At 37.5% G+C, this 16412-nt stretch overlaps 1 protein-coding gene across 7 annotated transcripts in view; it reads right to left on the bottom strand.

Annotated features, from left to right (window-relative positions):
• The window catches only part of LOC135788902 (clathrin coat assembly protein AP180-like), a 53393-nt gene that overhangs the window by 26817 nt on the left and 10164 nt on the right, over positions 1 to 16412 (bottom strand). For all 7 annotated transcript variants that reach the window (XM_065298361.2, XM_065298363.2, XM_065298365.2 and 4 more), the window contains 7 exons: positions 9330 to 9472; positions 5571 to 5646; positions 4418 to 4520; positions 1671 to 1764; positions 1419 to 1530; positions 1217 to 1323; positions 1089 to 1130 (listed from right to left, as the gene is read on the bottom strand). In XM_065298361.2, the coding sequence (XP_065154433.1) occupies positions 1089 to 1130; positions 1217 to 1323; positions 1419 to 1530; positions 1671 to 1764; positions 4418 to 4520; positions 5571 to 5646; positions 9330 to 9472 (677 nt within the window). The remainder of the gene's footprint in view (positions 1 to 1088; positions 1131 to 1216; positions 1324 to 1418; positions 1531 to 1670; positions 1765 to 4417; positions 4521 to 5570; positions 5647 to 9329; positions 9473 to 16412) is intronic.

Here is a 16412-nt window from a genome sequence, read left to right as displayed (position 1 = left end):
TTAACACACCCTATTAAAATAACTTATTCAGTTTCAATATATGCAACTATTATACTGTAGCTGTGTATCCACAACCCAAGCCAATTATAACAAATGCCAAATCCAAAACTTATGCAGTCATGCATGCCTCCCTACACCACCTGCACTGCACCAACGATTTAAAGTTCCTAAAAAAGTCAACAATCCTGCCCTGACATCACGCACAGCATGCTTACAGAGCACAGCCTCATTATCTACCCATCTGTAGTGTGAAACTCACACCGACAACTTAACAGAGCTTCCACAATGGCAGAACTGTTCGGGCCTCATGCTTCATAGCACGGTTACGTTCGCTTATATTCTAAATTTAACTACTGACTTTAAAAAGTCAGCGAATGATTGTGGAAACTTTGTTCTTGATGGTTCCTTTTGAATATGATGCAAATGTGGTTGCTGCTCAATTCCTTGTTTCAGACCACAAGCATTGCTGCTGCTTAGCTCAAGATCCTCACATCCAAGTTCAGCCTAACAAGTATTTATATGCAGATTGTACAATGAGCACTTATGAGTGGCTTTAGCTCTTTCCTAGGCTGTGGGCTTCGCAAAAGTGACACTACTCACACTCTCAGCCTGTAAGATCAATCTGCACCTCTGAAATAAGAAGACACGGGTACAGAATCTGTCAATTAACCAGGTGCATTGAAGACAGAATGGATCCATGGAACACGACCTCTTCTGTAAACTCCAAAAATGAGAGAAGAATGACCTGGTATGTGTTACACATGGATGTCTGTCCTGCTAAAAAAATCCAAGGGTAGTGGCTCCGTTTTGAAACACAGTAGTTGGTTTTAACTGGTCACTGGCTGGTAGACCAGTAACAAATTAGGTACCAACTGATCATGTCAGCTTGTTGACCAGCTACAAACCAGTTGGAAACCAGCTATCATGTTCTAAAACAGTATCTGATAAAATGCTTGTACTTTTAGTTTGTAGTCCAAAATACATGCAACACCATGTTAAGAACACCACAACACTTACATGCTATGTTAGTACGGATGTGGAGAGTGTTGGGTGAAAGATAAAAAAACACAATCTAATGAAAGCCTTACCTGGGTAAGTTCTGGAATATCGTTTTTGTCAATTCCCACCTGCTGTTGGGAGAAAAAGGTGAGGTTATTTAACAACCACTTATGAAATCTAACACTGAACATCAAACGATATGAAATATTAAATTTACCTCAGCGATTTTGAGGAACTCTGAAACTCTGGTCATTCGTGTCAAAAACCGTTTATAGATTTCCAAAGCGTCTTTGCACTGTCCTTTCTTCATCTGGAAGAATTTCTCTACAAATTGATGCAGAATTGATAAATAAGCTTGCAGAAATCAAACAAAATTCAACAGCTTGCCAAAATACCATTTGAGGAATACTAAGAAGTACCTAAAAGATTAATGATCCCATCATTGTAGCACGCATACAGCTTGATCAGATCCTTGAAGAGCAACAGGAAGGCAGCATTGATCACCCCATTGACAAGATCTTTTGGATGAACCTGAAAGAACAAAAAATAAATGTAATAGTTTTACAGCAAATACATTTTATTGAACATAAATGCTGACTTTAAGTAAACATCTCAAAATTGTCATTATGACAGATTGTGTATTGTGTGCATATGATAATCAAAACACTCACGTCAAACTCCAGCAGAGCATCGATCTGACTCTGCAGTGTTGGCATGCCTTTTAAAAGTTTGTCTGGTGACATAGTTCTCATCACACCATCAGCACTGAGAAAGAAATATACACAAACATTGACTCTTAGATGTCAAGGAAAATTGGTCTTTTAACTGAGTGCCCAAGCATCATTCCAAGAATGTATAGATTTTTCGGACGGTTTTCCGGGCAGGGCTTTTCCCAGTCCCAGACTAAAAGGCATGTTAGAGATGCCTTAATGCTGGGTACACACCAAAGGATTTTTTACATCTTATAAGATTTTCAAAATGTGATCAAACATGAGGATAAAAAATCCTAGATTTAACCGTTTTGCTCCTATTGTGTGTGGTGTGCCGTAATGTGTCAAAGACAGCACACCACACACAAACAGATTTTCAACCAGAGTCTCAACTGTGAACACAGGAAATCTCAGAAAATCTCGCAAGACTTCAGAATAAGCATGGCGGACGATATGCAGGAAGAAATTTCAATGATAGTGTTTGGAATGTTTAACGCGACATTTTGTATTAACATTCATGCTCTTGCCACAAATCAACAAGCTAATCCTCCATCTCTGCTCAGGGTTCCCACACCTTAGTTAACTTCAAATTTAAGGAACTAAGTGTGGGGACACATTTTGAGTGAGAGCAAGGTTACATCGTGTTACCTTTTAAGATATGTTGTTACAGTTCCCTTTTGAGGGAACTCGCGCTGTGTCACTGCGGTGACACTTTGAGGACGCTTCCAGGGTTAAGTGCGTCTGAATGTGTATATCAAATTCAACCAATGGTGAGGCTTAACGACAAAGACAGAGTGATGCAGGAGCCAGAAAGTATATCACTATCTAAAATATTGCCAAATACGGCGTTTCAGGGACGCAGGAAGTATGGCAACGGAGACACAGCGTCTCATTCCCTTTACATACGTACCCCAAGACATTTTCATGTGTCAAACACACACAACTATGCAAAAAAGCATTTTGGTATGAATCAACATTCGCATACAGAAGATAAAAGCATTTAAGGCAAACAGTTTAGCACATGTGATTAAAAGTAGAGCCCGACCGATTTATCGTTTTGCCGATTTTATCGGTCGATATGAGCCTGTCGCAGATATATCTGTATCGGCGTATAAGGTCTCACTGTACTCACTGTAGTGACACCAGCCAACCCCCCTTCACTTCAGTCAGTCTCTCAGTTCAGGTGGTTGCAGTCACGTGGTTTCTTCACAACATTTTACCTGGTATTAAGACGCGCTTTGGTCGATTGGATTATAAGTGGGCGAGAAAGACACATTCCGGTTTACATTTGGTGTTTTTAATCCGTCTCTTTTGTCCACTTGCGAGTTGTTTAAAACGCAAGCGGAAGAAATGACGCGAGGCGGAGAAAGGACGCGCTTTAACTGCCGCGCAGTCTGTGGGAGTACAGCTGCTTGTGCTGTTACTGAACATGCTCATTTAAAAGCAATTGATTAAATACGCTCGCGCAACTTTACACCCTCGCTAAATTAAAGAGGCGAAGAGCAGAAGCTTTAGTTTTATAAAAGTTTAAAGTCCCGGCAGAACACTGTGGGTTCGTGTTATAAAAACGTTGTGCAGTACATTAAACAAGCCTACATCATTATGTTGTCAGCAAGTCAAGCATTGTCGTCTTAACGGTAAGTTTCTAATTAATTTGTGAAGTACATAACTTATTGTAAAGCTAATAAACAATGACTTTATAAGTTTCCATTTTCTAAATAAGCCCAATATAACATTATTCTTGTCAAAACTGGAAATCATTTAAGTTATATGTATTTTGTTTTGTTTGTGTTTTAAAGTTATTTATAATTAGTCAAGTTTACTGTTTTGTGCACTTATATCAGAGTCATTTTGGATAATAAAGTTTATTGTTAACTTGTAAAACACACCTGCCTATATTACATATCTTTGTCACGTCATTTTAAGTGTTTGATCACCACATTTGTGAGTGATCATTGCAAAAAAAGTATTTATATATAGTATATTCTGTTAATGTATTATATGTACAGTAGCCTGCTGTAGTATATACTGTAGTATATGTGTACTGTACTATAATATACACATAAAGAATATCGGCCGATATATCGTTCGTTATCAGTGTTTTTTTACTCCCTAATATCTGTATCGGCATCAGCCCCAAAAAATGCATATCGGTCGGGCTCTAGAGTCTAGAATTTTTATGATATCATCCTACACTACAAAGGGAATAATGTGTTTTTTTCTAGAAAACTTCTTGTATAAAATAGATTCAAGCACTTTCAATGACCTGTATCTTTATATGTATATTTTCAAAAACTTCCCAGGGGCTTGAATGTTTTTCTCCAGATTCACAAACTTTCAAGGATTTCAAGGACCTGTGGGTACCCTGTCTGCTGTTCACATTAACTTCACTTTGTGCTGCACCATGACTGCTTCCGTTTCAATCATCTTGCTTTCTGATTGGATATTTTTTCGTTTCAAGTGCTAATCTCAAGAACGTTCACTTGTTTGTCCTCAGGGTTCCCCCCCTCAGATCAGGATTTCCGATCGTAAATATTAAACATTAAGATAATCGGGACATTGTTAGGATTGTTGGAAAGAGGGAAATCTGCCCCAAATCAGCCCGATTATCTTTTGGTGTGTACCCAGCATAAGTTAACACATATCAGTGCCATTATTTTGTCTCAAGATGCACACCAGTATTGTTTTTTCAAGTAAAACTCATTTACCCTTTCTTCACACGGCCAAAGTCGAATGCCATCTGTCTATAAGCAAAAGCCTTCTCGTTCAGATATCTGCTGTAGCGCCTGATAAACGTTGACATGTCATAACCTAAAAAAAGAAAAAATGAAAAAGAAAAGATTAATAATTAAAAAAGTGAAAACTGCAACCTGGCTGTCACATCTAATACAACTTTAATGGTTATAACAACTAATTGTGTATCCAGTTAAAGTTAATGGGTCTCATTCACTAAGCATGCGTATGCACAAATTTGTTCGTAAAATGTGCGTACGGACGTTTAACTTACAAATCATGATTCAACAAAACTTTCGTACTAAAATTGATTTTAAAAGTATGCTAAAATGTAAGAACTTAGACCACACGTACGCAATAATCATAACACAGATATATTATAGGGTTCTTTTTCCTTGTTCATGATTATTGCGTGTGGTCTAAGTTCTTACTTTTTTTAAACAAATTTTAGCATGAACGTTTTTTGTTGAATCATGATTTGTAAGTTAAAACGTCCGTACGCACATTTTGCGAACAAATTTGTGAGTACGCATGCTTAGTGAATGAGACCCATTGTTTGTGATTTCATGTTTTCTACATAAAAATACATGTTTCTAGCAAAAAATGTGTCACCAGTGTGTGTGTACAGAAATATCCTGTAAAAATACAAATCTATATTTTATATCTATATCTATACTTTGAACCGCAACAGTCACACAAAACAGGCTGTAGGGGATCCCCTATCAATGTGATGTTAACATCGTATAATGAAAGATCTGTGGTGTATTTTGAGCTGAAACTTTACAGACACATTTTGGGGATACCAGAGACTATTTTTATATTGCTGAAAACACATAGGTTAGGGGCCCTTTAAATGAATGCTATAATATTGATGCAGTATGCACGTTCACAATTGTTCACCAAAGCAATATTCATGTGAAATCTTTTCAGATGCTATTGTGAGCAACTGTTAAACTGACAGCAGTGCAATTCATTAAAGCCAAGTTAACATCCCATTGTAATTTCAATCACGCTACGCTATCCAAAATGATTTTGTCTGGCAGCTGCCGTCCATGTCAGATCAATGATGATGATACTGTAGTGTCTCATTACCAAAGGTCAGACTACACTGCACAAAATACTACTCACCATGGGAACCAGTTTTGTCCAAAAAATTACTAAGATTGAAGAGAGTGTTCCTTGAGGCAAGGTACTGAATAAACCTCTGAAACAAAAGACAACAATTTGCATTCATTTTAATACTTGCAGTTTACAAGAAATAATTCAGACGCAATGCTGTTTTACACAATGAGATGTAAATGAATAAAAGCATGCATAAGACAACCACGGTAGAAAAAAACGAAGTCATTGAAAATCCTGAAATCACCTCAGGAGTAATTATAAACAACAATGAAAGCACTTAGTGAGAGTAAGTGGAAGAAAGATAAGAGACCAGCACTTTCAATGTATATGAGTTGTGAATGCAATTACGCTATCCATCGCATTTATTGAAACGCTGTATGCATACAAGGCCATGGCATAAAGGTTGTTGTAATATGAAATATTTTCTGAATAAAATCAAAAGAAGATATTGTTAGGGCATTTGTATGAATACATAAAATGCTAACAATCAAATCTAAAGTGCATAAAAAATGTCATCATCTTTGACTACAAGTGGAATGAAACACTAGATTGCTACTTTACAAAGACATTACAGTGTACGCGGTAAATTACTTCTTAAATTGTTCGTAGTAGGGATGCATAACGATTAATCGTGATTAATCTATAGCAGAATAAAAGTTTTTGTTTACATCATATATGTGTGTGAACTGTGTACAATAATTATGTAATATATAAATATGCACACATGCATGTATAATTTGAAGGAAAAAATATGTATATATTAAGTATTTATATTTATATATAATATCAATTATACATAAATATACAAATGTATATACACACGTTAACATTTCTTAAATATATACATGCATGTGTGTGCATTTATAAAAAATTATTATACACAGTTCACTCACATATATGATGAAAACAAAAACTTTTATTCTGCTACAGATTAATCGCGATTAATCGTTATGCATCCCTAGTTCGTAGACATTCCAAATAGCAGTGTACTTTGTTTCATATTGTATAAAAAGTAGCTTTTGAAAATAGCTTGATCTTATGTTATTCCAAATTCTTTTTTATGGCGTTTAACCAAAACCACATTTAAAATACATAATCCCTGCATCTCTTTAATTTAATTTAATTTACATTTGCATATATATATATATATATTTTAATAATCACCAATTTAAATATTCATGTGTACGGGAAGCCATTTGTGACATATTACGCAGCACTTTAAAATACTTGATTCTGATTGGTCAAAATCGTGTTGTAAGTGAAACCTGTTTATATTAGACAGCAGAATGACACGATTGACCGATCAGAATCGAATATTCCAGAAAGTAACAATAAAATAGTCAGATCACTTATAAGCAAAAACATAATAAAAAATCCCATATTAATAAATTAGAGGGCAAATAGCACATCTGTTCTTTCAGGCAAAGGAGTCTGGCATATCAAATTCATAATTTAATAGCTCTCCTTAATTAGAATATTGGGCATGGAGCTCATCTACTATATATCATGTTCCCTGCGTTCACAGCATTAAGCAGAATGGAATAATAGTGCTGTTTATCAACACATTTGACACCATGTGCTATTTACTGTACCACAAACAGATTGCGAAATTTTGCCTGAATGCAAACCCATTAACTCAGCATTTAGGTTCCTCCACAAAGTTGAGAGGCTATATTCAATTATCCTTTGAAGCTTCACCTTTTCATCTCTGCATATCCCACATCTGGACCTCTAAAGCTCTGTTCCTCCACCATGTTTTATTTCCCTGTCATTCTCTTCTCTCTATGCCTGAGTCTGCCATCCACTGCCACCTGCCTTTGCACTCGGCAGTGTCTGTAAGCACAGCACTTTAGCCTTGACCGAATGATTAAACTGTGTTTTCAGAGAGAGGGCTGAAACATCTGCCTGACTATCTGATGGGTGTGATGACTGTCGGAAGTGATACTTTGGGTGGAATGCACTCCGAGCCAGAACCAATTAAAGTTTTTTTGGTTAAGCTTTTAAACTGCTTTTCAAGTTGTGTTTTTAAGCCATTTTAGATTATTGAAAGGAAAATTGTGTAGCCGGTCTGCAAAGTAATTTTCACAAACAAAAAAGCCAAAACTTATATTGAACAACTGTAAAAAATGATATTAAAATTATTATTACGTTTTAGGGGTGGGGCATTTTTAGGGACACTCCACAGTTTTTTGAAAATATGCTCATTTTCCAGCTCCGCTAGAGTTAAACATTTGATTTTTACCGTTTTGGAATCCATTCAGCCGGTCTGACTGTAGCACTTTTAGCATAGCTTAGCATAATCCATTAAATCTGATTAGACCATTAGCATCGCGCTAAAAATAACCAAAGAGTTTCGATATCTTTCCTATTTAAAACTTGACTCTTCTGTAGTTACATCATGTACAAGACCACTGGAAATTAAAAGTTGCGATTTTCTAGGCCAATATGGCTAAGAACTACACTCTCATTCTGGCGTAATAATCAAGTACTTTGTTGCTGTAACATGGCTGCAGCAGGCGCAATGAAATTACGCAGAACCAGAAAATAATCCCCTTGGTTACTTCAATAGCAGGGGACTATTTTCGGGCAGTGCGTAATATCGCGCCTACTGCAGCCATGTTACGGCAGCAAAGTCCTTGATTATTATGCCAGAATGAGAGTATAGTTCCTAGCCATATCTGCCTAGAAAATCGCAACTTTTAATTTTCTGTTGGTACTAGTACACGATGTAACTACAGAAGAGTCAAGTTTTAAATAGGAAAATATCGAAACTCTTTGGTTATTTTTAAGCGCAATGCTAATGGTCTAATCAGATTCAATGGATTATGCTAAACTATGCTAAAATTGCTAGCGCCAGACCCGAAGATCAGCTGAATGGATTTGACAACGGTAAAAATCAAATTTGAGAGCTGGAAAATGAGCATATTTTCATAATAAAGTCAAGTGTCCCTTTAAGACAGTGGGAGAAGACATGAAGATACAAGTTGGAGACAGGAATACGGCATTTGCAAAGGACCTCGAGCCTAGGGCTGTGACAAATGTCATGACCACCGCACCACCCCGGTGGTTCAGCGCCATCACGATAGTAAAGTGTGACCCGCGGTAGTGTGTACGTCACAAACTATGAAAAATAAATAGTGCAATCTCGCCCAGCATAGTCTCTAAGTTTGTGTGAACCCACCGGCGGAAAAATAAATTGGCGACTATGAACATGCACGTTTGTTAAAAAAAACTAATGTCTGATCCTTGTTTACATTTTTATATTTCAAAATATATGTATGCATTATATACGAAGAGTTTGGTTACAAAACAAGATAACTAATTTACAAAAAGTCTTTATAAGTTTTATAATTGCGCATTCCAATTAATGTCATTCAGACTGCAGTTGCTGTGTTTTGATATAAGCTTTTAAAACTAAAAAATACAGCTAAGTAGCACAATAAAAACATGATAACATAATAATAAACATGTTTTGACCAAAATTTTAAAAACAAAGTTCTCATTTTGGAACCAAACTCTTCATATATAAGCCAATTTGCATCAATGCACGTGAACCCAGTATAGCTAATATGATTAATTTGATTTTAGACATCAGACAGACATCTGCACTGTCACGATTTGTTTAACACACAGTGTCGCATTTGAATTCACAGAAATCCATACATCTCCTTCACAATCACAATGCTTTAGCTCAAAAGTAATGTATATAATCCTGCAGTTATCAAATACTTGCTTCTGCAGAGTGAACAATAAATTGCACCTCACCTCATTGCCATGGACCATCAGATGATGAGTAGCGACCAAAGCCTTGAAAACCACGATCCAGCTGGCATTTCCTGCTCTCTCAAACAGGGTATCAGCCATCTGAGGGATATTGACATTTGACTCCTGGGTTGCCTGGATCAAATCTGCAATGAAATATAAAATTGCATAGACAAATTAAACTAACAGGCACACATAAACAACACCAAAATGCTGGCAGACTTGCAAACTCAACTTTTTGTTTTTAATAACCACAAAACAATCAGTCATCATCAACTATGAGAAATGCATTCAAATGAAAGACGGTTTAGCTTTCAACAAAAGCCTGTTCAAAACCTTCAAAAGACACAACACACAAAAGCAGCTCTACAAAATTGTGAATGTAAAATACAGCACTTTCTGCATCAAATCTAGAATATGTATATTTTTCAAACAAAAGGTGAGCAGCTTTGCTACAGTATTTTAAAGGGTACTTTCAAATTGGCTTTGCACTCTTAAATTTTACATAAAGTACATTCAATAGTGGATTGAACAAGCCTCTCAGTTTCAGTGAAATTCAACCAGTATGTATGTAAAAGAGTGAGTTGTGATAATGCAGATAATATTAAGGGAAAAGAAACATGTGCGTAAAACTACAGCATTGTCATAACATTAAAAAATGCTGCATGATGGAAACTCTGTGGTGCACCAGTGCAAAAAGGATTTGTCATTTTGTCATTCAGTGTGACATGTGACAATGCGGTAAAATATGTAAAAAAAAAAAAAGAGCAATACAGATAAACAAATAGCCCAAAACAGAAGCTGTATTGCAGCAGTTTGCACTCATCACATGGAAAAGTCTGCGTTTTTGTTGGGGTTAAATGAGGTTGAAATACACCAGGGGTGTAATGCGATGAAGTCACCTTGACTGACAGAGGAAGGTTACAAACAAGATGAAATTACATAACCACAAAGTCCTTACAAAGTCTCTCTCTAAGGCTTTTGGTAGCAGCAACGGGATTACCATTTTAACAACATGCTAGTACAAAATCTCAAATCTCTTTTCCACAGACAATCCTATCCAACTGGGGTGCGTTTCCCAAAAGCATCGTTAGCCAACGAACATCGTAAGTTCCATCGTTACTAACATCGTTCAACAATTTGGTGTTTCCCGAAACCATCGTTCAAACGAACATTCGCAAACTGCATCACTAACTTGTGTCATTGGAACGACAGCTCTTGACCTGTCGTTAGAAGGATCGTTCCTTGTTATTATCATATATAGACTTACGTTGATCATGCTTTTGAACAAAATAAGCACAAAACATGTAGTACAGTCTATATCTATCATATTACAATTTTATTAAAAATTTTTTACGTCTTTACATGTGTAAACAGAATGAAAGCGCTGCATTTGAAAACTGCACATGTGCACAGTCTACAAGCTTAAGACCCTGGGGAATCCCTGGGAGTACTGACGTAAGAGGGAACTTGCACATGAATGAAATATTTGAAAATAAACAACAGATAACTAAATCACGATAACAAAATCAGTCTTCCGATGCAATATATGTTATTTAAAGCAATAATCTGACATTAAATCGATTTGCACAGATTAATTAGTACTTCACCTCCCACGTGACATCATCAACTATGTTGTTAAACCAACATCGTTCGAACGACGAATGTGCGACAAAGCTACTATGCTTTCGACAAACAGTCGTGACAAGGTAGTTAGTTTCTCCAATGATGCATCGTACTATGGTCGTTCAGCAACGAGTTACGTCGTTGTTTGGGAAACGCACCCCTGGATTCTTGGAGGTCAGTGCCACTTTGTTTTGTCCCAATCTAAGTAGTAAGTTAATTGTTAAAATAATTGAGTCTCTGCACTTCATAATAAGAGCTGGTAAGAAAGCAGATTTGTTCAGCCTCATAAACTTCTCTGTAAGACATGAGGATTGTTGTCCTGTCTCAAATGAATCGTTTGGAATATATCTTTGACTAATCGTTGCCGAGAGGCAAAACTGTTGCTGCAGTGCCATCTGGCCGAAATTACATTATTAACAGTTGTTGAGGTACCTGGAAAATGAATTACACTCCTGTATGAGTCACACTTTAATAGAAGAATGAGTCTGTGTATTGTGTTACAGCAGAATCTGTAGTAGAGGGTTTCCCACATATTTTTAAAGCCATACCTCTCTTTTAAGACTCAAACATAACCTAGTCACACAGTGACTTCTACACACAGTCTATGGGCCCTATTTTTAACGATCTGAAATGCAAGTGCGAAGCGCAAAGCGCAAGTGACTTTGTGGGCGGATCTTGGGCACTGTTGCTATTTTCCCGGCGGGAGAAATAACTCTTGCGCCAGGCGCAAATAAATAAGGGGTTGGTCTGAAGTAGGTTCATTATTCATAGGTGTGGTTTGGGCGTAACGTCAAATAAACCAATCAGAACGTCATCCAACATTCCCTTTAAATGCTAGTGCGCAAGTTCCATGGCGGGTTGCTATTATTATGACGGATTTACCAGGCGCACGCCAGGAGCGGTTCACAGCCGAGGAGACCGACGTTCTTGTAAGAGCAGTCAAAGACAGAGAAGTTGTTTTGAATGGGGATGGGAGTAATCCGCCCAAATCAGCGTCGGTTAAACAGGCGTGGAAGGAAATAGCTGGCATCCCCAGGACGTTGCGCCGCAAGCGCTACAATGATGTCAGGAGACGGGGGAATCCCAAGCTTGCCAGGATAAATAGGGCACGCCGTGTAACTGGAGGTGGATCTGCATTTACACAGGACCTGACGCCAGCAGAGGACATCGCTGCGTCTACCCTCACCGCTAAAAGCCGAGAAACGCAATCAGTCCAACCCCAAAGTACACTTATAATCAAGTTCACATACATTAAGGTTTCTTATGAAAACATTGTAATTATTATTTACATAAAATAAGCGTAATACAGCCACACAACAAACTTATGAAAATATTTTAATCGTTATTTGCATGATAACTTTTTAACGCAGCCACACAAAATAAATAAAAACTATCACCACAATGCTCACCACAATGATTTCCCTTATCTCATGTGTTAATATTTTTTATTGTAACAATTTATGATTTGCAAAAATAACTGTTGCATCTGTGTAGATTAGATAAGCAAAGTGTGTGCGCGTTGTGCACGCTATACATTATGGTCAAGCATGCGCCCTTAAAATAGCATATTGAACAATGCGCAAAGCGCCACTGACTTTAGACTAGTTTTTTCTGGTCAGTGGCGCAATTGTTTTTGAAACTGCAAAATAGCATCAGGGATGGTTTGCGCCGGAACACGCCTGCTTTTTTGCGCCAGTTCATTCCCTAGTTTGCCGACGTGCGTCTGTGGAGGGAAAAACCCGCTGTACGCCGGTGCAAAATACGAATGATACATGCGTCATTGACAAAGTCAATTGTGCTGGGTGCAAGATAGGCCCCTATGTCTGCATTAAATAAGTATTAAAACCCAAATTGACAAAGGTATAGTTGTAAAAAGCAGTAATATTTTTATAGTGTAGTTTGTCATGCCAGGTTACTCTGCACTTACTGTAAGTGATTTTCAAAAAGTCTCTTATAGAAATTTTAATAACGTATGTTTTCAATGGCAAAGTTTAAGGATGGGTTATGCCTTACTCGCGTCTCGCTCCTCACCGCGAGGCTCCGCTGACACTTTATACTTGTTATGCTCACTGTTGCACTACACTTTGAAACAACAGGGGGCCTCTCGAGTAATCGAGTACAAAACTAACACAAGTAAAAGATAGAAGATCCCTTGAATGTCTTTATTAGCTCTTTGACCCGTTAACATTTTCTGCAAGGCATTAAACGTTTGTGAAAATCATGAAAAATGCTGGCGCTGGCTGGCAACTTAAAAAAAAAACACTTTCAGGAAAAGAGTTATACATTATCTTTTTATTTAATGGAAAATGTGTAGTTTTTTAAGTATTTTATTCAAAATCAATGACTTTATTCAAAAAAATGTCCTCACTGGTGCTATATTGAAAAACTATAATAACAGAGAGGGACAAAAAGCATTAGCCTACAGCAACACGTTTTTGTTCAGAACTTGTGAACCAGCTGAAACGGACAAGGAGATCAGTGAGTACATAACGGCTACCGTAGTTGCAACATGCATTTGGAAAAGCGAGGCGCTAGAGAGCACTATTCCTTTGAATGCAAAATACAATTTCACCACTAGATGGGGAAAATCCTACTTACTGTCGCTTTAACGTTTTTATTATACAAACAATACAAAAATCTTAGGGTTTATCCGTTTTACCGTGTTTATCCACCAGGTGGCACTCTTACGCAATTCCGGAAATATTGCACTAGGCCAAACAGCTATATGTCCGTGTATGTTTTGATGATCGCTCTTAATCTGATCTCTATTAAAATTCATTCACAAAAATTGAATTATCTCAGCTTTTTGCTAAAAAACTGGTGTTTTTGAAGAAACCTACCCATATTTGAGAGGTGATAAAAAGCGAACTAATGAAGAAAGGATGAAACTTTTTTTTAAAGCAGAGGGTCTGTTCTATCATTTCATTTAATTTTTCATTTATTCATAAGTATTAAAAGTGCCACAAACCCCAATAGTCCCCTCTAATACCCCTGTTAGGGAACCACTGCTGTAGACAATAGCTGACCTAGCTTGCTAAATTATTTAGTAAAAGTGATTGGAAGATAACTGGGCGATAACCTCAAGGTTCTTAAATAACAGGGCAGGAATGCTTACACACACAAACACTGAAATGAAAATAAACACAGAATCTGTATTCACACAGACCTTGAAAAGAAATCCTGTAATCATGACGCCCCATTCAGACCACCAGCGACTCATTCATTTGATTTCAATGAAACCTTGGCGACTTTCAGCGACACGAGCAAAAGGGACTGTGGTGACCGGATGGGCGTGTCCAGTGATGCAAGAAAGTTAAGAAAAGTTTAACTTTATGCAAATGATACATGATTTTTGGGAGCGACTACCAGTGGGAGTGAACCAGTGGAGTTTATGTCATCCGACTCGTCAATGGAGTGGACGGTACTCATTGTTTAAGACTTATTAGAGTTTTACAGATTTCGAAATGCCTCATAAAAAGAGACGGACGACACACAGGGAGAAAGTCGCTGGCGGTCTGATGATCGAGGGGTGAGTATGTACAGCTGCACCGCCATCTCATATGAGCCTGAAAAACTATCCTGCAGCCTTGTGGCCTGTTATCGACTATAAGCTTGGCCCGCATGCCACTTTCCCTGTTCAATATCTGGAGCTGATTACAATATCAGTGGCAGGTCATGAGCTGATGTGGGGAGAATTTCCAATGACTCCTCTTTTTAAAAATACCTCTACCCAAAGCCACAATCACAGGAAACTTTCTGTGTAGATTATTTAAGTGTTAAACAGGCATTAAAGGAAACAACAGACTGAATTATTTTCTCTGCTCTCTAAAAGACAGATAAATACTGTACTTCATTAACATTTCAACTGACAATTCAGCATTTTTCCAACCCTTAATCCAGATCCAGACTTGTATAATTTATCCTATCTACCTTTTTCCTGACTTCTCCATGTACGATGCCTTTACAGCAAATTATGTCCTTCTGTGTTGTGTTTGCTATCAGCATTACTGAAGATTATAGTGGTATTTGCACTATTACAGGTGCAGTAAGCGATTTCTGAAATAAGTCTGCACCACAACACTCTCTTAGCCAATCAGTAATCGGGGGTAATGTGTATGTTATTTTGAGGCTAAAGCACTGCTACTTGGGCGGAGTGATTTTCTCGCATCACCTGAGAAGCCCGGTGGTGAAGGGCAGAGAGTTTGCACAAGTGTTGGGCTAATCACTCCGCACAAGTAGCAGTGCTTCGCCTACTGAGAATATAGTTCACAGAATGTATACAGTTAAAAGATGGCTGTGTCTCATATGACCTTGTTATTTGTACACGGCGTGACTAAATCACAACATATAAATAGGAAAATATTGGTGGTATTTTTTCACTTATTGGGAGCAGTATGCTAGCTGAAGCCATTTACTTCCAGTCTTTGTGCTAAGCTAGGCTAGCGGTGGGTGCATCAGACAGAGTTACAGGATGCACAGAGATGAAAAAGGTATGTATAGACTTATCTAACTCTGGGGGATAAGGTGAATAAGCTAAAGTCCCAAAAAGTCGGCTTGTTCCTTCAAACATCCTGCGGACAAGCAAAGCACAATGGGCAATTTAGCGACTTGTACGAAAGATGAATAGAAAGGGACTATTACTGTCTTCAGTGATAAAAAAAGCCCAAGAATATTTCGCACTTGGCTGTTTAATAGACATTAGACATTCAAATAACCCAGTTGTATGATGTAGCTCAACTAGCAGAATATTGCATTGTTAACACAAAGATCACTGTTAATTGCTTTGGATAAAAGCATCTGCCAAATATAATGTAAATGTTACTCCATTACAGTCATTTCACTCAAATGTCATTCCAAAATCCTTTTCAGAGCTCTGTTGCAAACTAACACCAACATTAGATATCATGCAATGTGTTATAAGTGCAGAACCGTCAGTTGTTAAACCAGTAATTTTCACTCCACTAAAGACATGAGTAGGAGGGGAGACAGACATGCTAAAAAAGCTTGTTTCCTTGACAACAAGTTCACAGCACTTGGTGTCAGGAAAGCAGGTCTCCTTTGTAGTATTTAAGGACATAACAGCATTTAATTAAGGGATGTATACAGGCATGAAGTGAAACCAAAGGCCAGTTAAAAGCCACTTAATACAGAATGTCCCCCTGTAACTGTAAACTGAAACCCACAATACATACTGGACATGACGTGTCCACAAACAGCTTTAAAAAAGCTATTCCAATACACTTAAGTTTGAAGAGCAAAGCATCAAATAAGTAGTACTTATTCATAGAAACATAACACTTTCACAAAAAAAATCTCTAATTCTCTGTTTCTAAATAGGATACACAAATACACAATTTTTGCAATAGTATTAGAGCACTCTCTCGAGTTTTGGATATATATCTGTATTTTTTTCCTAGTGGGATAGGTCTATATTGTTATGGTCTGATATGACCATCCGTT

This window comes from Paramisgurnus dabryanus, chromosome 13 (assembly GCF_030506205.2).
Source record: "Paramisgurnus dabryanus chromosome 13, PD_genome_1.1, whole genome shotgun sequence".
NCBI classification, from domain to species: domain Eukaryota; kingdom Metazoa; phylum Chordata; class Actinopteri; order Cypriniformes; family Cobitidae; genus Paramisgurnus; species Paramisgurnus dabryanus.
Note: the sequence above shows the minus strand (reverse complement) of the source record. Positions and strands in the feature narration are given on the sequence as shown.